At 54.5% G+C, this 25,054-nt stretch overlaps 1 protein-coding gene across 3 annotated transcripts in view; it reads left to right on the top strand.

Annotated features, from left to right (window-relative positions):
• Window positions 1-25,054, top strand: part of Smg6 (Smg6 nonsense mediated mRNA decay factor) — an 86,820-nt gene that overhangs the window by 56,091 nt on the left and 5,675 nt on the right. For all 3 annotated transcript variants that reach the window (XM_089574285.1, XM_089574284.1, XM_089574283.1), the window contains exons 16-17: window positions 9,100-9,253; window positions 24,390-24,604. In XM_089574285.1, the coding sequence (XP_089430411.1) occupies window positions 9,100-9,253; window positions 24,390-24,604 (369 nt within the window). The remainder of the gene's footprint in view (window positions 1-9,099; window positions 9,254-24,389; window positions 24,605-25,054) is intronic.

Below are 25,054 nucleotides of genomic sequence, written 5' to 3'. Positions count from 1 at the left end.
GGAAACACGCGGAGGTACACCCTAAGCTAGCTTTACCACCTGAAAGTCTGCGCCGAGGGGAACCGGGCGTGCACGCCGTTCGAGGGTAACGTCTCGACCGGCGGCGAGTAATGGCACGGGAGGCGCGCGCAGCTGCGCCTCTCGTCCGGTCGCCTCCATTAATCATATCGCTTCGGGCGAAAAGTAAGCGTGTGTGCTTTGGGATTATGCGCCCGACGTGTCGGCGAGCTGGCGGTGCCAGTGGTCTCTGGGCGCCGTCGCGTCGCCGGCAAGAGGAACGCCGACTGTGCTGGGCTCGAAGATTCGGGGCCAACGGACTTGGCTTCGCGCTCTTGTCCTCCGAGTTCGGCGCCCGCCGTCACGTTTTGGTCTCGGGGCCGCGCTGCGTGATGGGATGGCGGTCAGGCCGTGCCCTGTCGCGAAACATTTAATGCATGAGTATTTGGCTCATCGGCAACAAGACCCGGCGTTGTTCTCCAGCAGAAGTGGTCCGGAAGCCCGATGGCGTCACCATGGTCACGCATGATGTGAGCAGTAGATCATTAGATAGATAATGGTGGACGGTCATAGGCAGTGAAGCAGAGAGGTTAGACGAGACAGTAGTAGTTAGTGATAATGGTTGTTTTGGAATGATAAAGGACGTTACTAAAGAATCACGGTGGGAGTCATTAACGATAGTTGCAATGATGATGGCATTTGTGCTAAATGCCTTTAGGTCAAATGCCATTATCATTGAAATTGTATTTTTAAATAATGGTGGGGGTCATTAACAACAACTGCAATGATGAAGGTATTTGTGCTAAAGGCCTTTAGGTGAAATGCCTGTATTTCCAGGGCCTTTAGTTCACAGGATGCTTTAGGATTCACAGCACGTAAGGGACTTAAGTGCCCACTGTAGCTTTTTCTACTTTTTTTTTCCTTGTTTAGTTTTGCTGAAGTGAACGATCTGTTACACGCTTGATGGAGGCATATGTAGCGATCTGTTACCTGTTTCTTGGAGACCTACGTAGGTTCTAATGCGTTTCCTTTACTGCATACTTATTGGTCACCGCTACAGCAGATTTACTGCATTGAAGGGGATACTAAGGGCCCCAGGGGCGCATTACGTTAGTGACGTCATCTGCTTCCTACGTTCCTCCATATTGTGAAAAGAGCCAGAACAGATTGTGTGAGGTCACGGCTGCAAGCTGCATCGCGCAGGGTTCGTCAACCGTCAGAGTTCTACAAAAGCCTGTATGAGACTAGTGCACCGGGCTGCTGGTGTGCATCACAGCAAGCAGGGGGATGGGGGGGGGGGGGGGGGGGTGTTCTGTGCCAGAAAATGGTGCGTTCCTTTGGGAAGAAAGCGTTCGAGACTTCCATTCAAATTTAGGATCTTTCAGTTAAACAAAAAAAAAGTTAGGTCAACGAGGCAGAGCTTAGAGGACACACCCAGGCTTGACCTGTAGAATAAGACTTGGTTTCCGAGAGGATGTAGACGTATCGAGATAGGGCAGCAAATCAGGCACGTAGATGAGATGAAAGGTTTGCGGGTATAGGTAGGTCGCAACTGTCCCAGGAGAGAGTTAACTGGAGGTCGATGGAAGAGGCAGTGGACGTAATTACGCTCATGGCGATGGCGACGACGTCTGGATGATCCGACAGATGTGCTGTTTAGTCTTAGACTGCTTTATCGTGTTACTAATCCTCCCGCAATTGAAACCGTGTACCGAGCGGAGTCGTGACTAGGACCGCTAACTTGCGTTCTATGGACACACGCTAAATTGGTGCCCGGGCGTTTAATGCTGGAGAAATACAGAAGTGAGCCTTTTATCTAAGAGTTTGGAAGAGATGGGTGTCAAGCACGTACCGTCTTTGTCAAAAGTAACCAGGCTGCATGGTTTGCTTTTAGCTTGTATAGTGGAGTCCTTGTGGCTCTCCTAAAGATCGAAAGGTGTTGAAAGGTAAGAGGACCCCCCGTCCTTACCTTTAACCACTATTTCAGCTTCAGGGAAGCAGTAAGGGCTCCACTGTACGAGCTAGAAGCAAACCATGCAGCCTGGTTACTTTTGACAAAGACTGTACATACTTGGGAATCGGCCTCTTTTTCGGTAGTTGCGTTCGACAATGGTTCTTTCAGGCTGGCTTTTCGATGTTGTCATATTGTTCTTTCGCTTGTGCGTACGTGCAGACATCTTCGGTGTTTTGATGTTGCTTCCTTTCTTTCGCTCCCAAGCGTGAGGCGGTTAATCCTCCCCGCATCTCTCCGGGCAGGCGGCTTGTGATAAGGGGGGGGGGGGGGGGGGGGGGGGGAGTGGTTAGCGAGACCACGGGCGCGTGACGGACGCCGGTGAAAGCGGCAAGCTGTCTTCAGCGGCGGAGCGCTCACTCATCAGGCAGGCGCCTGTGGCTGTTGCAGTGCCGGTGAAAACGGCCACCGCTCGGTTGTTAGTTAGCCTCGCTGTGAAGCTCATTTCGAGGCGCGCCTCACTGGCGGCGTTCCTCGAAACGCAGCCAGCCAGGGACGGAAGCCGTGCGTGGACCTTGTCTCTCTTGTCCTTCTCTTTTATTTTTATTTTAATGCACAAATGCATTCTAGGGCCTTCGTGCGAGACGTTTGGCAGCACCACGTTTGCATCCGCTCCGCGGAGAGAACACGAATGTATTTTAAACATTATGATGTTCAGCTGCGGCGTACGGAAAGCCCGTAACTTGCTCGGAAATTGCATATCGATTGAATAAAAAATAAGAAATGAATGGTTAAAATTTGAAACGCCGATATACTCTAGTGGGATACAAGTCTAGAAAACAGCGGCTTTTCCTCGTCAAAGGACCCTATTCCAGCCAATGTCGTCGCCCTGTTGTCATCAACCTGTTAGTGTGACAATGTAGAGAATGGCAGATGAAAGGGGACAGTCGCCTCCCTGCTTTACCACGCCACTCCCGGCGTTGTAAGGTTGCCAGGTTCTTGAGAACCGGCCGACGCCATTGGCTGGAAGGAGCTTTTTTCTTGACTTGTATCCTACTGTCGTGTATTGCAAATTGCGCGCACATAGCGCGCTCACATGACTGGGAAGATTGAAACTTGAGTTTCATTGAACATGCCGCATAACTGCAGCCGACTGCTGCAGTTCAACGTCAGTTAGGAAGCTGAATTGCCGTTCCACGGAATGCGGAGTTCTAAACTGCCCGTGTAACAACGGTGTGGTTTGTGTGTTCTGAACGAGCGGCCTCAACAAAGCGGGTGGGTAGGTGCTCGTTCTTGGACGCCTCTAGGACGTTAAACCCTGCCGCTCCTTCGTTTTGCGTACACAGGCGCATTTGCCAATGCGTCGCGTATAAGGCCGTGCCGCATCGCCTCTGCTTTTCACACGGTACACACACACTCGTGCGTATCTGTTCGTCTCATTTCGTGTGCACTCGTAGGTAGCACCGGCTGCTTCTGCTGCCTCTGCGGGCGCTCCCGCTGGTTCGCACTATTCAATTATCGGAGGACCGCTTCTTCGAGTCCGGGCGTACAGGGGGGAACGTAATGATTTATAAGCGTTTGCTTTTCCTCCTGTCATTTCCATCCGATCCCATCGACCCCCCCCCCCTTCAGAACCACCTCCCGGAGGCCCCCGTCTCTCCTCCTGGCCGGCCGGCTGAGCATGATTTCTCTCGCGCTCAAATCAATCGGCCAAATTGCGCATTAGTCCAAATGCGTGCGCGCATAGCTTTCTTCTATCCGCCCCCTGTGTGTGTTTGTGTGCGTGCGTGCTTGCCGATGCCGCCGCCGCCCCTGCCGATTCTCAGCCCTGATGAGTTCTTCACGGAACGGCGGGCGTGTGCTGTGCGCGGGTCACTCGCCTGCGGCGCGCCTGTTGTGTGTGTGTTTGCCCGCGCTCTTTCTCCCTCTCTTCGGTTCCCGTTTGGCGACTCTGGTCGGCGCTCACGAAGAGCCTGCGGCCATCGCTGGCCGGGAGCCCAGTTCGTGTGCGTGCCCCGCGGCGGCTCGTTCTCTCGTCGCCGCTCTTTCGTTTGCGTTTTCGCCATCTCGCGCCACTCGTGTTTGTGCGCGTTATAGTCGCGGGAATCTGCGTCTTTTTCTGTTTTTTTTTTCTTGATGTCCACGTCCCGTTTCACTTCTTCCCGGCTCTATGTCTGCGCTCCCAATCCTTGGTCTCAAGTGCGCGCACTTGAAATCAAAGCGAGAGAGAAAAGAAAAGAATCTACGGGGACGCCGCGGGAATAAGTTAATTGGTCGGCTTCCTCGCCGTGATTTATACGAAACGGTCCGCGCGTAAGCGGCTTTAGCGTGCATTAGTAGTCGGCCGATCGCTGCCTCCCCCGGGTTTCGGAATCGATTAGGTTGTGTTCTTCGGAGGAGGAGGTATATACGGCTTATATCAACTTACACGACGCGGGGAGCAGCAAAGAAAGTCGTTAATGGATCGACTCGGATTGAGCCGGATTGGCGACGGAGCGGGACTTCCTGTCGGCGGCCGCCTGTACACTGTGTGACATTGCCGCTGTCGTTGCGTCGGCTGAAAATGTAGTTAAGCCCGCCGAGGGTGACTTTGTATTCTTCATTCCTTCGCCAGCTTTCTCGGCCATGCTTCGTGTTTGCCGCGGGCGGCTGGATGACTTCGTGCGAGCCGGCCCCGGTTGCGTCTCGGCGTAGCGCGGGAACGTTGACCCGCCGCCGCGCGGTTCCGCGGCAGTAAAACATTGCAGCCGCATTGCTGAGCGTATACGCAATGAGTGATGACGCGTCAGGCGGTGCTAAAGTGTAGTTTGTCGTGGTCCGGTGGGCTGACGTTGCGTAAGGGGAACATCGGTGTTCCCTCTCAGACCCTCGGTGTGTAATGCGAAGAGCTCGTTAAGCGTAGTTCGTTTGGATGTATATATTTTTTGCTTACTTGTGGCTTGGCTCTTATTGCTTCGGTTTGACAGCGTCTCGTGTCGAACGCAGCGAGAGGGCGGTGAAAAGCGGTGTCTGAAAACGAGGAAGTGACGGCGACGACAGCGAGCAATCGGCTGTGTAGGGGTCGAAACGTTTCCGCGTGTTTATCTTCCCCGTATGCGTAAGTTGCTACGCGCTGCGCGAAGCTGTGCGAATCAAAGTTGCCAGCCTCCTTGGTGGGTGCCCTCGTAGGTCGCGGTCTGCCCGCGGTGTCTGCGCCGGAGCTATTTCGCGATTCCTGAGGAGCTCGGGCAAGGCGTGGCCTGATCTGTATACGTATGCATGGCTTCTGTTGTCTGTACGTTTACGCATGAAGTAATAGCTTGTTTTGTGTTGTATAAGGCAGCCCCACGGAGCGCGTGACCTTTGTTTCCTCATGTCGTGGCACTGTTCGCAATCCTGCCGCTTGGTTTTCCTTTCTTTTCCCCCTTTTCTTTTTTTTTGGTTGGGGGGATGGGCGCTCTTTTTATTCGGGAGTGGAAAGCGTTGCCGCTTGGAATTAGGTGTCAGCCTACCCGCTACGTTGTCCAGGCGCCCCCAAACTGTGTAATGCCGCAGGCCATATCGGCTCTTCTCTATTGAACCACCTCCCCATGTGTGTCTGCTCGCTGGAGGCACGGGAGCGCCTGCGCGCGCCTCCCGTACGCGTCGGTGTCGGGCTTATGTCCAAGCCGGTGCACCTGTCAAGCGGAGTTTGCTCCGACCGCGTCGAACACGCCGCGCGGACGGAGGTGTATCGAATAAAACCGATATCGACGTTTCGGGGGGCCACTATTGGGGCTGGGTGCGCGCGCGCGTGCGCGGGGAAGAATGGATGGGGCGGGAAGTAGGGAATGAGGGGAGGCGGCGTTCCAATCGGCGTTCGTCACTTCCCTGCGAATTAACTCAGCCGCCCGGCGGCGCGAACGCTGCACGTGCTGTTTTGCACGGAGTGCCCGTGTCCAGGGTCTGAGCTCCCCTCGCTCACCGTCTGTGGAGTCCCGCGCCGAGGACCCAGCGCAGCAGGCGGGGTATCCTGCGTGGGCGCCCAAATAAGTGCTGAGTCACGATCAGGTGACTGAGTCACTGCTGCCGCCCCACCGGCTCCTGGACACTGGCCCTACTCCCCGCCGGCGCTTGAGGGGAGCAGCGGTCTTCGGAGCGGTCAGCGGCGGTGTCCGGCGCGTTGACAGGGCCTCCGCTGCGGCGGCGGTGCCCAATGACGCGTCGGTTGGTCCAGATGCGTGTTCCTGCAGCGTTGTCCGGCAGTGCGGGGCCGCTTCTAAATAAATGTGACTCAGTGCGCGCCGGGTCGGGAGGGAGTCCTCTTCCCCTTTTGTGCGACAAGGTTGGGAGCTTAGGGAGATTGGGGACTCTTGGGCGAGCTGCGGCGGCGCCCCCCTCTCATCTGTCTGTGGGCCGTATTCCATGGCCGCTGCCTCCGGGAGATATACGGGGTCACCCGGGAGACGGATGTGTATCGCCTCCCTATACCCTTCGTTGTGGATTCAGGGAAAAGGGGTCGAGCTTCCTCCGGCTGTCTGTCCTCTTCTCCCTGGTGTCCGTCCGCGCAGCCTGCTACTTTCTGCCGCTACTCCTCTGCGAGGCCTGTTGCAGCAGTGTGTTCCGTAGGAAGAAAAGGGTCTCCGTCCCTTTGTTTGTCTCCCTCTATATTCCCCGCGCGCCATTGTTGACGTCCGGGGCGTGACGCCCGGTGTTGCGTACGCTCAGTGCGTGCCCGCGTTTTCGCTGTCTTCTTGCTTCCGGCACGGCGGAGAGTTAATGGTCCTCGATCTTGTGTGTGTGCGAACGGTGCAGTAACCGTACCCCGTCACGTGTCCGGAGGGACCCGATGACGTTTGTCTTAGTTAAGGGTTGCCTCGCCACTGTCGTTACTGGGATCGAAGTCGGGAGAGAGCAGTCAACTGTACGCTGGAGAGAGCAGTCAACTGTACGCTGGGGACCGAGAGTGCAACTCGGGCATTAGAGAGACGAGCCTAATGTCGATCGTTACCTTATCGTTTTTGCCCCCTGTGCCTACCGGAAGCGGCCGTCTTTGGCTTGGAAGGTCGAGCGCTGGTTGATGTGCGGAAGGAACCCCGCACCGCGTATCTCTATGAGCCCGCCCTTATAAACTGGTCTATAGACTTCTTATAGACTCTGTTGCCTCCCTATAGATATATCTTTTTGTCTGTTCATAGTCTATAAACTGTCCATAGACAAAAGTCTGCTAAAAGTGTATGGCCATAAATCTATATAGATTGTCTGTAGACTGCCTACAGCATTTGTGTTGCCTATAGACTGTTCTCTAGGATTGGTCTATAGAGAGTCTATATACTTTATAGACAGAAGTCTATAGACGTCATAGACTGTTTAAAAAAATTTTGTAAGGGCATACGCAGCAACGCATCGTTTGAATGAGCAGAACTCTAAAATCCTCCATTACTTGTCACGAATAATCGCTCAGCTGATAAGGACCGTCACATGTGGGGAAATGGTCAGGCTTTTTTGAACGCATACGAACGGATGAGTCGTACGCATTAATTTTACCGATTCCTTTGACGGTTGGTAACGAAGGTAAGAATTTGACCGAGGAGGTTGCTTGTGTCCACATGCGAACTGTTTCCAGTGAGCATAAGGAAAAGGACACTAGTTAGCATAAAGGGCACCAGAGAAATCGTTGAGGCTTTCCTAATCAAAAAAGCAGGTGAGGTATGTGTGAGCACCCCCTCTGTATCTTTGACAGAAAAAGAACTTGTATATTTGGCGGAGCGTGTGAATTGATATCGACACAGCTATCGTCGTAGAGTCGTGCGTGCGTTTTCTGTGCCTTTTTTCCTTGCACCTTGCCATAAAAGGCGAGCTCGTGCAATAAACCACAGTAGCAGTCAGCGCCTTGTCCGTGTTCGTTTTTCGTTCGTCTTGTCCACTCTTGCGCCTTGTATCATCGAGTCGTGTGCCAACTCTCCCAACGGTCGGTTCTGCTGTTTCCATTTGTTCTGTCGATATTTTGAAAACGCCCTATAAAGCGCTTCGCTGATGCCACGCACTTACGGGATGCCCCCACGTGCGCCAGAATTCCTACGATCAGTGGTCGCCGCGTGCGGCAGATAATGATCAATGGGGGAGGGGGGGGGGGGTAAAAACTCTTGACATGCTTTGCTTACAGCCTGTATAGATTTGAATCCTTGAATATCGCGGAATTCTCAAAAGGTAGCGCTGTTGCCTTTTAACCGCTGCACCACTGCGCCAGGAGGGGTATGAGGACTCCCAGGGATCTGTGAATGTAAAGTAGAGAATGACCTTCTACACATATATATGGGAATTAAACGATTTGCCATCATTCACCATTACCATTACGATTTGCCATACCCTTTTTACCATCCGCATTTAATAATGGTCTTAAGACTCAACTCGGATGGTGGTGTCGAAGATCATGATCACTGATATCAGATGAGGCTTTTGTCGCGCAGTTTTAGAGCTGGACAGATAATAGAGGGTTTTAGCACAACAAGAACGTACTGCTATGCAGACGTACCCCGCGCCATCCCGGACCAAGATAAATAAATATAAATCAAATAAATATCCGCGACCGGGATTCGAGCCCGCGGTGGCGCTAACAGATCAGCTTCGCTGGCCACTGCACGAGAGCACTATATGCTATCGCCGCAGCCGATCACGCCTCGTGTTTAAACTGTAACACATTCGCGCCGTGCATCGTCGTCTTCATCAACTTCTATCTTCGGCGCGAACAGATCAGATCAGCTTAACCTGAGTCTTATTACCGTCGCCAGACGTGCCGACCACCAAGCAAAACAAAACTCTGAGCCAACCAGGCTCATGATAAAGCTATGAAAAGCCCTACCACTCTTTTTTTTTTTTCATGAACGAAGGGAATACCCGTTCGCAGTGATTTGACCGGCTTGCTGGCTAGCCACGAAACGTGTCGCTGCCCGGAGCAGATTGGAGGTCAAAATTTAAACCCTCTTCGCGCGTATAATGCAGTGCGCGATTTTCCGGTACTCCAGACGTTGTACGGGCGTGGCTTGTGTGAGCCAGGCACGAACCGTTCGCACTTCAGTACCAACAGCTTTGATAGTTGGGCGCTTGGTTCTCCATAGCGTTTTAATTTTCGGTGTGTTCGCGGTTGATAGTCCTTGCTGACGTCAGCGTATGTGTCTCTCTCCCTGGTGTAGGCTGTGCTCCAGGAGCACCGGAGCAAGCAGGCGGCCATGCTGGAGATACGTCCGCGGTACCTCATCCCGGACACCAACTGCTTCATCGACCACTTGCCGCTCGTGCAGAAGCTGGTGGCCGACGGACACTTCTACGTCTACGTGCCCATCGTCGGTGAGCATTAAGGCCCCTGGCCTCGCCCATACACTTGCGATAATCTGTAGACAGACAGTCTCGCCTATGGTCAGGCAGTCCTCCATTTGGGGACACCATTAGGTCCAGTAGAGGCGGCCCAAGATGCGAAAGCGTCAAACTTAGCTCCGACTAGCAACGCCTTCAACAACGTGCAGCAGCGCTTTCGGAGCTGGCAGAAGAGGGCGCCAGCGCCGCTCGCGTCCGCGCCTTTGTCAGACATCGATGCGATCGACGTTGAAAGCGAAACCTCTTCGTCGGGCTCTCCGTAATTCATTTCGGGTCACCCGTAAGTCTCGAGCCGAGCCCGCGGCGATCTCCGCGTGAATTATGTTCGCAGAGCGGGAAAGTGCTTGTCGAAGGGCTGTCGCGAAATACGGCCCCTTGCAGGTCGCACCCCCTGCCGGCCGAGCCATCGGTATCCGGCGGCCGGTGCCGTTCTTCAGGAAGAAAGATCGCTTCCCCGCTCCTTCGCTCCCGCTCCGTGGGTCGTGCGGGAATGAACGAAAATACAGAAAGATGAGCGCGGAAGAAAGCAGCCAACCCTTTGCTCGCCTAGATCCGGTCGGCCGTGCCGGTGTGTCTTCGCTGGTCCTCGCCACACCGCACGTGTGTGTAATGTACACACGCACGTACGCGCGCGGGCTTTGCAGTAGGTATGCGCCGATCCGAGTAGACGCGATCACGTTCGGCGGCGCGCGCGCATGCGGCGGCGGCGGCTTGTATGGCCGCCAGGGCTTATCCGCGGACGGCCCATGTATTATTTCGGCGGTGCAACCAGCCGATCGCGGCCGGTGATGAATGGCTTCCGGGCTCTGGCCGAGCTAATTCACGTTTTCGACGAAAATGAGATCGTTGTCACTTTCGCTGTTGGGCTGCCCTGCGTAGCTCTCGCCCTCCCCCCCTGGCCATACTTTCCTCTTTTTCACCCATCCCCGGACGCAATCAGCTCGGCTTAACGAGTAGCCTCGAGCGGCCTCATGGTCAGCGCGCGTGCCTGCGTGCTGGAAGGGTTCGATCTCGGCCTGCCATTGAACCGCCGTCGTTCATGCGTGTCCACGTGCCCGCATCGGACGTTCCAGGGGAGCGAGAGGGGAGGGAGTCAGTGCGAGTGCAGGCTTCGGCAGATCACAGATCGGTGGTGGATCGCGCTGGCTGGCGTGTTTTTGCCGCCTTTGTGTGCGCCGTGTGAGTGTAGCCTATCGCGTGATGATGTCGATTCCGTGTGGTTCGACGGTCCGTGCTAGACTCTTGCACCGTGCGCGGTCCCGCCGCCACCGGGGTAATCGTTGCCGTCGTTTACGCAGCGTTGGGATGCGGGTTCGGCAGAACTTAGCTCGTTGTTAACGACACTGACGCTATAGTGGATTATTCAGCGTGCCCGTGTATTGTTCGTGTAGCATGCTCTGCCATCTCGAGACGTTAAAAGGGAAGCCAACGATCTCGGCTAGCGCAAGTGCGATGTTGTTATCGTTTCGTGGAATGTGATGCTGTCTTTTTCTTCCGTCAGTAAGGCAAGGGCGGCCACGTTGGAGCTAGCGGCTTTGTTGGTTATGCACAAGTGAAAGTGCTAAAATATCCTGGCGTTTTGAAGCGGCTTCGGTTTTCGTGCGTTGATCAACCAGGATGGAACTAGAGGCGCCGTGAAGGGAGCCAGTGCTCCAGCTTGCGGGCCCGCCTCCGTCAAACTGTTGGACGTTGGCCCTGCAGAGATAGGTCCACCTGCTGATTATCTCTGCGGAATACCCCCGATACTGCGTCGCCGGCTTACTGCGGCTCGTCCGCTGCAAGTGTGCCGGTGACGCGGTCGAATTTCACTCTTGTCACTGCGACGACACGGCGTTTAAGGCCAGAAGAAGGCCTTTGTCTGTATGCTGCTCGGTGCGCTGTTGAGGGGTCGCGTTCATTCTTGTTAGTGTGACTTTCGAGAGAAATGTTTTGTTGTTGTTTTTGTTCTTGTTGTTAGTGTGGCTTCGAAATGCCGTTTATACGGCAGTTTGATCGCGGAGGGCTCGGTCCACAGTGGTAGAGGAGCTGTCTATCATTTATGTGAGAAGAGAAAGGGGGGGGGGGGGGGGGGGACACTGCTCTTGATGTCACCTTTTCAGCCAAGAAAAAAGGCAAAAAAACTTGCGAGATTTTCTTTTTATTCCCTTCTAATTCTGTCTGTGGCCTAAACAGTATTTTATAATTGCTGGGGGACATGCTTCGGTCTTGGCTTCGTATTGCACAAGTTGAACATATCGGAATAGTTGAACTATTCCGATCGCTTTGTCCTTATAGACCCAGTAGACTTGTAGTGGCTATGATGATCTAATCTCGGCCCCGGAGGCCGCTTTTCGGTGCAGGCGAAACTCAAAAACGCGCGTGTGCTGCGCGATATCAGTGCACGTTATTAAGGAAGCCTGCAGGTGGCCGAAATTAATCTGGAGCCCTCCACTACTGCGTCCCGCGCAGCCCATCCACAGCTTCGGGACGTTAAACCCCACGTACCACTTTTTTTTTTTTTTTCACCGCACGGCAAGAGGGCGGTTCCTGTGCGATGGACAGTGTTGCAGCCTCAGCTCGTTTTCTTGCGAGGGCGCTCGCAAAACGACCAAACGCTACACTAAAACTGTTCTGCAGTGGGGGCGAGCCCCGTGCTAAGATTTATTTCTCCGGTTTATTTCAGCCCGTCTGGTTTTGCCGCCCAAAATCGAGCTTCCCGCGCGCGCCTCCCTCGAGCGCCGATAATTCTTCCCGGCCGGCTTCGATCTTGCTATGCGGAGGTGCAAAGGAGAAGAGCTCTGTGCATGTGTTGGTAGCGGAGGCTGGGCGACCACAAATTAACCGGCGGTGGCCGCGCCACGAATCGAGGCGCTACAACTGCCCCGCCGCTCGCGCCAGTGACACCCCGAGCTCGCGAGATTAGTGGTCTGTAACTGTTGCGGCAGCTCTTTCGGAGGATGCCGCATTCTCGGCTTCTTGCGTCGGCCGTTGTCTTTTAATTAACTCCGTATATAGCCTGCGTTCGGCATTGCGCGATCGTGTCGATAAATTTTATTCCGTCTGGTATGCGGTGTCGTTCTCGTAATGAACTTGCTGCTCCTGCTGTGTTGTTGCTCCTAACGCGCCAAAGGAAAGTGCGTCCTGCTTATGCAAGAGCGTGACATAAATTAATAGCCCCTTCGCGGTATGTACTACGAGGTACGTGTTGTCAACGCAGCTCCGTTTTCATGTTTTTTTTTGTTGTTTTTTTGCTGTCTCTATCCTTCGTCCCGCTTATCGCGCCCTCTGTCGGCGCGAAAGGCATCCAGCGTAATCGCTTCCCAATTTGGTCCAATCTGGGGCCCACCTGCGGCTCGCCGCTTTTCCGAATGCCGCCGCGCGCAACCTGTCCGCCGCATCATCGTCTTTTTCTTTTTTTTTTTTATTGCGTTTATCTAGGCTTTTCGAGGTAGACGACGAACGACAAAGACAGAAACAAAAGCCGCCTTTTTTTTTCCCCTTTATTGTTAGACTTCTCTCCTTTCTCTTTCATTTTTTTTCCTCCCACTATTCGAAGCGAGGAGAGATACACGCGCGCAGTATCGCGTCGCAGCAAACGACACCTCTGTCGGCGTCTAATGGCTGTGCTGAGAACGCGTCAGCCGCCAACGGCCACCGTTGGTGCACGACGGGCGTGAAGAACTACCGGGTGCCGCCGCGCGTTACGCAAAGTACGCAGATAGAAAGGGAATTTCGTTCCATATAGGGGGGTGGGAGGGTATCAGCAAGTCGTGTGTCCGGGATCAAGATTCACATTCTGGCGTACTTTGTCATTCTTTTCTTCAGCCTAGCTGCCTGCACTGTCCCTTTTCTCTCTAGTATCTCCTCCTCTCCCCTTTTCCTTGTTTTTTTTTTCTAACCGTTGTTTTTCCATAGCCTCCGTCGCGTTTCCCACAGCGTCTCAAGACGAACGGAGGGGGAGAGCTGGGTAGAAAGTGGGCGCCCTCGCGGAGAGAAAGCTTTGAAGGGGTGAGGTTTATCACGTTCGCGCAGCCGCGCGCTGTGGAAGGCGTCCGTCCGTCCGTCCTTCGAGCAGCGCGGATCTCGGAGCGCCGCTCGCGCGCGCGCGCGCTCGGGTTTTATGGTTCTCCCAGCCAGCGAGGGAGAGAGAGAGAGAAATGAGTGTCGCCCGCTCCTTCCCGGAGATGGTAGCTACCGGAACCATTAAAACAAAGCGTGCTCTGTAGTTTGCCCGCCCGGGTCCTGTTCTTTGTGATAACTTGCCGAGCGGCCCGATAATGGCCCGTGGCTTGCACCTGAATCTGTTTCTCCTTCTTGTTGTTGGCTTTGACGATTCTCTGACGGCACGAAGTCAGCCTCCGTATACGGCTTTTGATAGTGACAGGACGGCGCGCGCTCTCCTCGCGTTGGTCGGGGGGAGGGGGGGGGGGGGGGGGGCATGCAGGGCCTGTTTCTCATCTTCCAGAGGCGCGAAATGGAGGGATCGTCGACCGCTTATCGGCTCGTGGTACCGGCAGTTCGGGGAATGCCGGGGTTGTTAGCGCGGGCCCGGTGAGGGGGTTGGTTTCGTCTGGTTAAACTGTAGGCGGTGGTAGTAGTAGCGATAACAGTAGTAACAGGCAGTAGCAATAGCCGTAGTAGTAGCCGTAGCAATAGCCAAAGCCGTAGTCATAGCAATAGCGAAAGCCGTAGCAGCAGCCTCAGCAGTAGCCCTAGGATATAGTGAACTGGAATATATTAATCTATTGTAGTTCACTATACCCTAGCAGTAAACCTAGCAGTGTCGGGGGCCTAACGGCGTACGTTTTTCCGATTTTCGAGCCGGGCCGGAGTGCGCGGTCCCTGTGCCCGTTGTAACCTGACCCACGCGCGTCGGAGTTTCTGTGCTGAAGTACCGGCCTATCTCGCTTCCGACATTACCGGCGTGTGAAGTGGCCCGACAATTTTGTGAGAGATAACGGTTTTCAGTTTTAATGTTGGAGAGTAGCAGTGAGGCCAGAAATGACGCAGTTACAGAGCATGTAGTTTGTTTTTTTTTTTTTTTGTGAGCATTTCCGCGTTTTTCGGAAGGAACTTCGGAAAAGGAAGTGGTAGGGTTTTAACGTGGTTATACCGCAGATGGAAGTCTATGCAGACGACGATGTGCAGTGCACAGCGCGGGATTTTGTTGCAGTTTGTAGCACGAGGCGGGATCGGCTGCGGCCATAGCATACTGCTCTCGTGCAGTGAGTGGCCAGGTAAGCTGGTCTGTTCGCGCCGCCGCTGATTCAAATCCCATTCGCGGCAGTATTTGTTTGTTTATTGTTTGTCCAAGGTCACCCTCAAGGTCAAGCTTCACACAAACTCTGTGAGCCGGTTGGACCTCGTGGAGTAATCCTTTCGCACTGAAGCTTGCGGACGCTTGCGTGAGCTGACGGCGACTGCAGCTGTGCTATCATAAACATAGCATACCCTGGCAGCGCTTCCTGGGGCTACATGTCCGGAACGCGTGCCTGCCGGGGATTTTATGCGAAGCATACTAGCCGCACAACCGAGCTCTTCCTTGCTGCGCCGCGCACGGCCGCGTAGCTACCGCTTGACCTACATCGGCGCACCACGTGATATGACGTCACAACAGCTGTGAAAGCTGGGGCTCAACTCGTGCGCTCGCTTGCGGACGCGCAGCCTCCACCGACGGCCTAACTCTCGCTCCTTCCGCTAGGGGCGCTGACGTCACAACAGCTGTGAAAGCTGGGGCTCAACTCGTGCGCTCGCTTGCGGACGCGCAGCCTCCGCCGGCGGTATGCTTCGCATCCTAGGCTTAACCATAAGCTAAGCCAGGCCATTTTTTTCGTATCTCCCGCTCATCGTTGCGCTTACGCTTTCCAATAATGTGGTGGCGCTCTGCAAGCTTTTGTGTGCCTACGGCAGTTGAAGAGTTGAACTCGGACCGGGTTTAGGGGTCACCCTTAAAATTTCGGGTGGTTGGGGCTCCTTCTGAAATCCACCGCTGGTTGAATTTCCACTAATGGTTATGCTTCTGTGAAGTACAAGTACTGCTGCATGTTTTAGGAGACAGCTGATGGTGTTGCCCCACTTTAAAATCTGCTTCTTACCATAGGTGAGTATCTTGCCGGTACTCACCTGTGGTGCAGAAACGTGGAGGCTAACAAAGACCGTTCATCTTATGGAAAGAAAAATGATAGGTGTAACGTTAAGAGATCGGAAGCGGGCTGAGTGGGTGAGGGAACAAACGTGGGTTAATGACATCCTAGTCGAAATCAAGAGGGAGAAATGGGCTTGGGCAAGACACGTAATGCGAAGGCAAGATAACCGCTGGTCCTTAAGGGTGACGGAGTGGATTCCAAGAGAAGGCAAGCGTAGCAGGGGGCGGCAGAAGGTTAGGTGGGCGGGTGAGATTAAGGTTAACGAATGCAGCGCGAAAAGACAAGGACAAACTAAGAAGTGGACAGGACTGGCGCTGACTACCAGCACATTTATTCAGAGAAAAGAGCAGCTTTTATAATGACATTTTAGACCCACGTAACCAGATAAAGCAGCAGGCGTGGGAAATCTGTCTAACTATGTGATGTGCGTGCGTAGTCCGCAAATCTCGTAACCATCATGGTGCAAGACCAGTGCAGCACGAATGCAGTTTCGGAGTAGGGTAGTTTCACTTGTGTCTCAGAAGAGTAGACTTTTCTCATCTGGGATGTTGAGCTGCAGTGCAACGAGTGACCGCAGCTGCGATTAAGCACTCCGTGATTGTTGTGCTCAAGACCCGCAGCGCTTTTGCTACGAGACCAGCGCAGACCTGCATTCCAGTGGACACTGCAGTGCAGTTCTGGTGTAGATTGAGTGCAGTGCAATGTTTCAGCTGAGTGCCAGTTGTGTGCCGAAGGACTAACTGTTGCAAACCCAACTTTTTATTGTCCGCAAGAAAAGGCTACTATAGACAAAAGGCTACTAAAAGTGTATGGCCAAATTCTATAGAGTGTCTATAGAGTTTGCATTACCTATAGACCAGACTATAGGATTTGTCAATAGAAAGTCTGCAGACTTCATAGGCGAAAGTCAATGGATAGTCTGTAGACTGCATGGTATGCATCTTCACGTGCAGTACAACTTGGGAAGCATCGCGCGGACAGATTGCGTTGCTAATGCCGGATTGCTGTTACGCGATACCATGGACGGCTACTTCTCGTTCGTAAGTGGTGGATTTTTTTTTTTTTTTTTTTTGAGGCAGACAAATGCAGAGCGTCCACCAAAGATTCGGATCACCTTGAATAGAAGAGAGAGCGAGAGAGATGGGCGGTAGCAGTGAAGCGTGTATGGAGGGCGGAGTAGAGGGAAAAAATAGAGAAAGGAAGAGAGCGAAAATGGAGGTACTTTCACCTTGGCAGTGAAATCGAGGCCGTTACCCACGGAACCCGATACACGCGCGCGCTCTCTTTCCGCCGCTCGGTGGGCGCATCCCGGCGGCGGCGCGCCAAGCCGTGCATCGACCATTATTATCGCCCGAGGAATAGCCGAGGAGCGGTGGCTCCTGCCGCCGGCTCTTCGGCGGCGGGGCCATTCACACCGGAAGCGTTAAACGGGAGGGGGCGGGGGAGGGGGGGGGGGGGGGGGTGAGTGTGGTGGTGGCGGCGGCCACGTTGCTGCCGCCGCCGCCGCTTTTGTTCGCCGCAAAGCGTGGCGCGCTCGAGAAGAAAGTCTGACCGTCCGGCGGCTTGCGGAGTCGATGGTGTTTCGTGCAATGCGCCGCTCCCTGGCGCCTCGGCAGCGAAACTTCACGGCTGGACACCGGTGCGATAGCAGCTGCGCGTTCTTTCGCGTGCCGCGAGTTATCGGCTATCAACTCGGGGTCGCACCGTAAAACACGGGAGAGAGATTGGTGCTAGAGGACTGCTTTTCGCCCTTAGCGGCTCTAGGGAATAGATAATATAAACTGGATGTTTATTTTGCGACTGTATATATCTCGACGCCAGTGGTGCTGCACCGACCCCCCCCCCCCCCCCCCCCGCACGCACACACACACACACACACACACACACACACACACACACACACACACACACACACACACACACACGCATCCTCCTCTCCAATTGCTATCTAAAATAGTGGCTGCAAGCGCCGCTCATGGTGTTCTCGTGCTTATCAGGACTGGCGTTAATTTAAGCACTTAACGGGAAACGGGAAAGCGAGGTCGGTAGAAAGAGAGAAAGAGATACCTACAGTAAGTGTCTTAAAGGTGCACTGGCTTCGAGTACTTGCGAGGTGGGTGAGGGCATGCCTTTTCAGTATCCTGTGTTCTACCGCGCGTACTTTCGGTGTCGTTGCGATATTTGAAAGTTAGTTTGTGCGACGGCAATGCTCTCTCCGAATGCAACCGCCCCTGTCTTCCTTCTGTGGTGTTGTCTTTGTTTGAAGTACTCGCGGTTGCGCGAAATCGGGCTGAGCCCATTAGTGGCGGTTCTGCTTGGGAGACCGCCTAAATTGCACTAGTGAGAAGAAGCTGTGGGACGCTTTACGTAACGCTTACTGCATCATCCACGGAGATGTTTCCAAAACGAACGGGCCACTGTGCTTGCACTGGCCTGCAGATATCGCCATGTGCTTAAAGCGTCGGCGAATGAGGCGCAACGTCACTCTGGTTATTTGCCCAGGGTTCGATTCCCGCACAGCAGCGCAACGTTTCTTGCACGGTCCGACGCTATGCTCACGCGGTTCCGCGAAACGCGAAGAATAGGTCACGATTTCCGAGATTCAAGTCATTCGATCCCCGGCCAGGCGGCCGCGCTTTTATTGGAAGCGAAACGGAAAGGCCAAGGCGAAATCAAATTCAAACACGCAGTGGAGGGGCGATCATTGTAAAGGCGAAATTTGCAGCCAAGGCTGATAGCGCAGATCTGTCTTGTTTTCGTTTCAACCGTTCCGCAATTCTCATGTGGAGCAAGAGAGAAGAGCAGCCTTGCAGGTTTCTCCCTTCTGTATTTCCATCTCCGTGCGGTCGTGTATGGCTTTGCGCGCCATTGGAGCAGGCTTGGTGTGATGAAAGTGGAGAACGTTTATTCTGGCTAGAAAGAAAAGGGAAGCTGGTTTTGTCGGTGGGGCCGGGACAGGGCCAGCCAGGGTTGTGTGCTTAGATGCGAGTCGTAGACCAAACTAGGCCTTTTCTGTATAAGCACGAAGACTTCTTCCTGCTTCCAGAAAGCGACGCTAGCGCATGTTTCGGAGCCTGGGCGCTTCTTCACTCTCTCTTGTTGACGTTATTGCGGATGGAGATGCCCTGCGCGGAAGTATAGCTGATGCCCACGGGTGCGAAGAAAGCTCGAGCTACCTGGCCAGCTAGGCGTGACATAGCGCGCCTGGAACTAAACTGAAAGTGGTGCGCAGAGTACCATTCGGGAGCTTCCGCTCTCGGTTACTTGGCTTTTAACAGCGAGAGCCTCCTGGCTTCGTCAACCAGTTCCCATCATCTCTTCCTGGATAGGTGAACGCCACACTCGGGGAGGCCGGGTGCCATTTGTTAGCGCTCATTGCGCGCTCAACGCGCTCCAACACGCAGCTCTTCGACACGGGGCCTCGTACACAAAGGAAGGAGGCGACGACGACCTTGACTTGCGGAGTGGACCCGCTGACGTGTCGCCGACTCTGTCCGCGCCCGGGCGCACTAATACGTTTCTTTAAGTACTGGGCTGCCTTCTTATATAAATGCCTCCCACCGCGCTGGGCTTCGCCCTTTTCTTTGCACGGCCAAACGCTCCGGCCGGTCCGCGCGCTTAAAGACAGCTGAGACGAAGAAGAGGCCGCTGGGAAGCAGGGAGACGCCCTCCCCGGCAGCTTGCTAGTGGTGGCGGTCTTCTTCCTGTGTGCGAGTGTGCTCGGCGCGTGCTGGATCACGCGATGCCGCCGTCTGTCTTTAGCGCCTTCCCGCTTTTGGTGGCATCCATTCTCGCTTTGTCTGGACCCTCGTGCGTGCGAGTGTGTGTTTGCAGGTGTCACTGCTCTTCTTTCACCTTTCCTTTTTGTTTTTGTTTTTCATCTCATCATCTTCCCAGTGCGCCGCGGTCCGGGGTACTTCCTCTTTTCCGAGCAAGGCGTCGCATGTGGCCTCCGCCACTGCCGCTATACCAGGAGGTGCACCGAGGCAACAACCTTGGTGCACCCCCCCCCCCCCCCCCCCCCCTATCCTCCCCACCGCCCCTACCCTGGGCACCACCGAAACGAACCGCCCCGCCCCTAAACGCCGCACGTTCGCTTCCAGTCTTATTTTTCCTTTTTTTTTCAATGTTTTAGCTTCTGGAGGCAGGGGGATAATAAATAAATAGGTAAATAAACGGCCGAAACAAGCGGGAGGCCCACAGCGGAGAGAGAAGTGCGAAGAGCTTTCGCACCATCCGGACGGCCGCGTCTGTGTGTGTGCACGTGATGGTGATGGATGGGGAAGAGGGAGAGGCCGCATGCAGGCGCACACGCGATCGCGCCCTGCCTCCTCTTCTGCCGCTGCTGGGCTCCGTTTCGGGATTGGAACCGATTGAAATTTTCTCCCCCCTCTCTTCCCCTCGGTGCTGCTTCCATTTCGCGGCTATTACGCACACGACGCGCCGCCTCCGCTTCCTCGTCTCTTCTTCCTCCGTTTCCTCCTCGCCGAGCGAAAGAAGCCCCGCTGCATCTCTCTCTCTCGCTCCGTGCACTGCTTGCTGCCGTGTCCCGAGTTATGGGTGTCGGAGGCGAACTCCTACTTGAACGTTGCGGCTCTAATGGTCGCAAGGTGTGTCGATACCGTGTCCGTGCATGCAGCGGGAAATGAGCCGCTGATCGGTGCTGCAGTGTAGTGCGTACTTAAAGCGCGTGCTAAACCCCTTAGTGTGCAGTACATGTGTCCGGCTTTTGCTGCTGAATGCCTCTCACTCTTCCATCCATTTCTCTCTCTCTCTCTCTCTCCCGGGGTGAGCCCGCACGCGACGCTATCCAACGGTTGCGGGGCGCGCTGCGCGACGTCGCGGCGGCGACCGCGCGCAGAGCCACTGAAGATGCGCTCCGCGTCTCTCATCCGATGCCGCTCCTCTCGCTGGCTGCTGTTGAAGAGCCAGGCAGCCAGGCTCACTCGCACGTCGAAGAAAAACAAAGAGGGGGGGTACTGCTCTCCCAGCTCGCGCGCGTAATGGGATGAGAGGGGAGAGATCAGACCCCCCCCACCTTGGACGAAGACGACTGCGTTGTCCGAGCTGCCGACTTCCGCGTGCCTGCGTTATGCGAGCATATCTGCTATCTCTTCTTTTGTCTCTGGTCGCGGCCCGCTTCTTGGACGGACCGGAGAGAGGCCGCTGTGACTGAGGGGCTTTGTTCGTGCGCTGCTCCTGGCGCCAGCGTACTGTGCGAGCCGAGGCCCGAGGAGCCTTCTCACTCTCTCCCCCCACGTGCGGTCGAATTAACTGGCCAGCGAAACTCTCCTTCGGAGCACCACCTCGCCTGCCTGCTTGATATCCGGCCGGCCGCAAGAGAGGTGCGCGCTCGTTTTGAGGAAGTCGTCTCCTCCTTTTTTTCTTATTTTAGAGCGCAGCTCTTTGGCGTCCGTTCCTGGGTTTCGCGCCGTCGTCGGCCTCGTAACCAGCTCCGACCCCCTTTCATCCCCCCAGCGCTATCGGCGTCAGCGGCATCAGTCAGTCGCTGCTATCTCTTCCCTCCTCCCTTTATCGTGTTGTCCGCTTGCTGCGCGCGCTTCTGCCCCCATCGTTTGCCGCTGGGTGTACACGCCGCCCCCCTCCCCCCTCTTCCTGCGAGTCTCCGGTTGTCAAAGCGCCGGCTCGAACTTAATTCCTTTCTTCGCTCCTCCTCCAATGCAACCCCTGTGCGGTGGCAATCAGAGAGCCAGATCGGTGGCGGCGGATCTGTATATGTGCACCGCCCGAGCCGAAATTGCGAATACGTGTGAAAAATAAAAAAAAAAAATTCTGTGATAGCGCGAACATGTGTTGCTCGATTTCTTTGCCTCAATCTATCGAAAAGGTGAAACAGCTTATTTGCTGCGCTCAAATTTCGCATTAGGAAGTAACGTAATCGTCGGTAATTTTTTTTTTGTATCGTTTTGCATCGCGCCGAGGACCCGGGAGGGAGGTGGCGATGTCGTTCCCCGGGCCTCGTCGCCGGGATCAACGAGGACGAAGTGATGATATTATCTTTTTTTTTTTTTTTTGTCACGAAGAAAAGAGAAACCACAACCAACGCCCGCGTTGGTATAGCTCCCCTTCGTCCGTGCTGTTCGCGCCATTTTCGATGTGCCAACGTAGCACATTTTCTAAAAATACAGCGCAGCTGACGAGGACACAGCAGGGAGGCTGTGTTATGTTGTGTTGTGCTGTGTCCTCCCTACTGTGTCTCGTCAGTTGTTCGGTAGTCATGGAATGCAGTTACCGACTAGCCCAGCTTCAGACGCTAGTGCTGAGATGTGGCAGTCAGTTTGCTGTACTTTTTTTTTATTCCTGGTTCTATCTGTGACGTTCTCTTTAGTTCGCCGTCGTGTTTGTAATAGCTTTCTGAAGTCTCCCGCGTTCACCCGTGCGACCTGCTGTTGGTCATTGGCGGTGGTATGACATCCGTGGTTCGCGACGCAGCCGAACTTGGGGTTAGGTGATGTGGCGGAGCTTTTCGGTATAATTCTTTTCGCCCGGTAAACGACGAAAGACCTTTGTTTGTTTGTTTTGTTTGTTCTGTTCCCTAGGTCGCAGGATCGAATCCCAGTTACGGCGACAGGCAGCGTTTCTTTGGAGGCGGAATGCAAAAACACCTGTTTGCTGCTCGACGTCAGCGAACGTGACTCCATGTGGTCTAAATGAAACGGAATCGACCGCGGCGCTGTCCTTCGTAGCCCATGCGTTGCTTTGGGACGTTAAGCCCCACGTACTGCCATTCGAAATGTTCCCTTTCAGATTGAATGCGGACCAAGTTTCTCCTTTCCACGCGGCTCGCACTTTGTGCACACATTGCTCGTCGCTTTGATCAGCGCGCAGCATCAGAGTGTCTCGTGTTTACCAGCACACCATGTGCTCAGCCGCGTATTGCTGTTCTCGCCGCCGACCATGAACCTGTTTCATGTGGCGTCGAGGCCGCGTCGTGAATACGTATACCTGTATATACACGGTCGCCGTGAGACCGAAAGTCGCCGGCGCGAGCTTTCTCCGCGCTCCTGCACTGCTACCTACTACACGTGAAGGGAGATCGTATCTGATTGTCGCGAGACTGGCTGCTATTTCTTCTTTAGTTTTCTTAGCGCCGCCTTTGAACGAAGGCGAATTGGTGCTGCATTGTCACGGCCGCTTCATCAATTCCGTGTAGAGCTCGCTGGTCGCCCCCCCCCCCCCCCCCCCCCCCCTCTCTCCCTTTCGGGCCGTTAGAAACGCGTTCGTTTGTTCTCACGCCTGAGCGAGACGAAGTTCGACTTCGCGTCGCATCGCATCCACTCGACGTCCGCACCGAAATTCGCACGCCTCGCGCCGCCTATTGCGGCCCGGCCGGTTGTCCGCATTAACCGGAGCCCAGGGGCAATGGCATCTGTTGCGATCCGCTCCTGCCCGGTGCCGTTGGAGCGGGGCGGTTTTATTCATTGGGGCCGGGCAGGCGGGCCGCCGGTGTCGCTATGTGTTCGTGCGCACGGTGCGAGCGCTCTTTTACGACTAGCTGCTGCCTTTGCAGGCGGCTAACGAAGCCCGGGTCCTCCTCCTCTTCACGCGCTCTCTCTCTCTCTCTCCTGTTTTTTGCTGTGGTGCGCGCCGTTTGTTCTGGCCCCCCTTAAGGCTGCGGCGGCGGCCTGTGGTGGCTTCTCTCTGCGTTGCCCAGTGCCGGCGCAAATTAAATGAAGCCGCCGCCGCCGCTGCGAGCGAGCGCGCGCTTGTTATTCGCCACTGGGTGTCGGCGAAAGGAACAAGGACCGCGAGGAGAGAAAGGGGCAGAGATGAGAGGGGGAGAGAGTGTGTGCACGGGTTCACGGAACGCGGCTCGTCTTGTTTGCCCGCTCATGATGACCCTCGTGGTAATGGGATGAGGAACGGAGGAGTATAGAGAGGCCCCTCTTTGCAGGCTGGCTGACGTTGTGCATTGCTTGCGCTGCCCCTCCTCACACTACGCCCCCCCCCCCCCCCCCCCTTCCTGCCGCCTCCCCCTCAGTTTCTTTCACAACACTCCTTGCGTACTGCCGGTTGCTGGCACCGATGTGACGCCTTTTGGAAAACGCAGGCCGACCTGCGCAGAGTTCCGTCGGTGCGAGCGGGAGGTGGGCTTGACCGCTGACGTTCGCGTATTGCGGGTCAGCTCACTTGGCGGGCGATTTGGGCAGGCTAGGCGAGACCGAGCCTCGCTTTGCGGTGAAGAGTAATAAAATGAAAAAAAAAAAAAAAATGTCGGTTTAGCATTGCTAAGCACGAAATATTTTGTAAAAGCAGTTTTTTTGCAGGTGGGTAACGCCCACGTACCACAAAGCGGGATTGAGGTGACCGCTGACCCAGGGAGCCAGTTGTGTGCGTTTAGACGCACACAACTTCTTTGTCCTCAGTGCCAATTCACTCAGTGTATGCCCGCTGCCTATACTTCAGGGCCGCGTTTGTGCAGCAATGTTGTCAATGCCGCCGTATATTGCTTGTGTGCTGTGTTTCTTTGACAATGTTGTACACGCCAACGCGTACAGTGCACATCTCTCTGTCACTACCGCCGCGTAGCTCAGAGCGCAAATATTAGTTTCGCAGTAGTATTACTTAACAAAGAAGGCGATGTGCAGTGCACAGCACGAGTGTGTGTTGTAGTTTAACACGAGGTGTGATCGGCTGCAGCGATAGCTTAGTGCTCTCATGCACTGGCTAGCGAAGCTGATCTGTGTGCGCCCGCACGGGTTTGAATCCCAGTCATGGCAGTATTTATTTATTTATTCAAGGCCAAGGCTTGAGTAATGTCCCGGCTTATGCAGCTTTGGTCGTGCAGTAAAGCTTTCGCTCTAAAATCCTCTGTGTAAATATTTATGAGGCATGTGGCGTTGCATGTTACAGACGTTCTGTTCCTTTACAATTTCTTTCACTTCTGTCTTTTATGCCTTTTGGCACATGTTACATCAGATATATATTTTAATTATGTTCTCTCTGTGAACTTCCTCGTGCAGTTTTAAACGAGTTGCACGGCCTGGCGCGAGGTGGCTCCCGTCCGGGCACGGGGTGTGCCGACCACTACGAGAAGGTGGGCTCGAACGCCAGGGCTGCCCTCACCTATCTGGAGGAACGGTTCGGACAGCGCGAGCCAAAGCTGAGGACCATCACCATCCGAGGATCTGTCCTGGACACCATCAACTTCCGCAGTGAGGACGTCGGCGACTACAAGGTACTGGCATTGGCTGCATCGCACGTGCCCGCTTGTGGTGCATTGCCAGTCGGGGCACCTGCGAAGGCTTATCTGTCTTAGTTATCCACTTATTTCTATCCACTTTTAATCCAGAAGGGGGGATTAGGGCTGCAGGTTGTATGGGATTTTATGAATACCAAGTGCTCAGCTATCAGCAGTGCCAACAGCCGATGGCTTCACTTTAAGAAAGAGGCTAGCAATGCTGTGTATGGGAACAAGTAAGGTGTTATACAAAACCTTACTCCAGGTGCCACCTTTTGTAACAGCTTTTGTGCAAATGAAGCCGTGGTGTGGGAAGATGTAGCATTTTTTGCATACCTCTATTAGTGAAGTGACAATCACTTTTGCATCCAATTGTCCAAGCGCGCCCACTTAGTCTGCTGGAGCAGTTGTGTTTATCAGAGCATTTCCTGATTGAAATGGTCCTTT

Source organism: Amblyomma mixtum, chromosome 2 (genome assembly GCF_055824585.1).
Source record: "Amblyomma mixtum isolate Tamu chromosome 2, ASM5582458v1, whole genome shotgun sequence".
NCBI classification, from domain to species: Eukaryota; Metazoa; Arthropoda; class Arachnida; order Ixodida; family Ixodidae; genus Amblyomma; species Amblyomma mixtum.
This window is presented reverse-complemented; position numbering and strand designations above follow the sequence as displayed.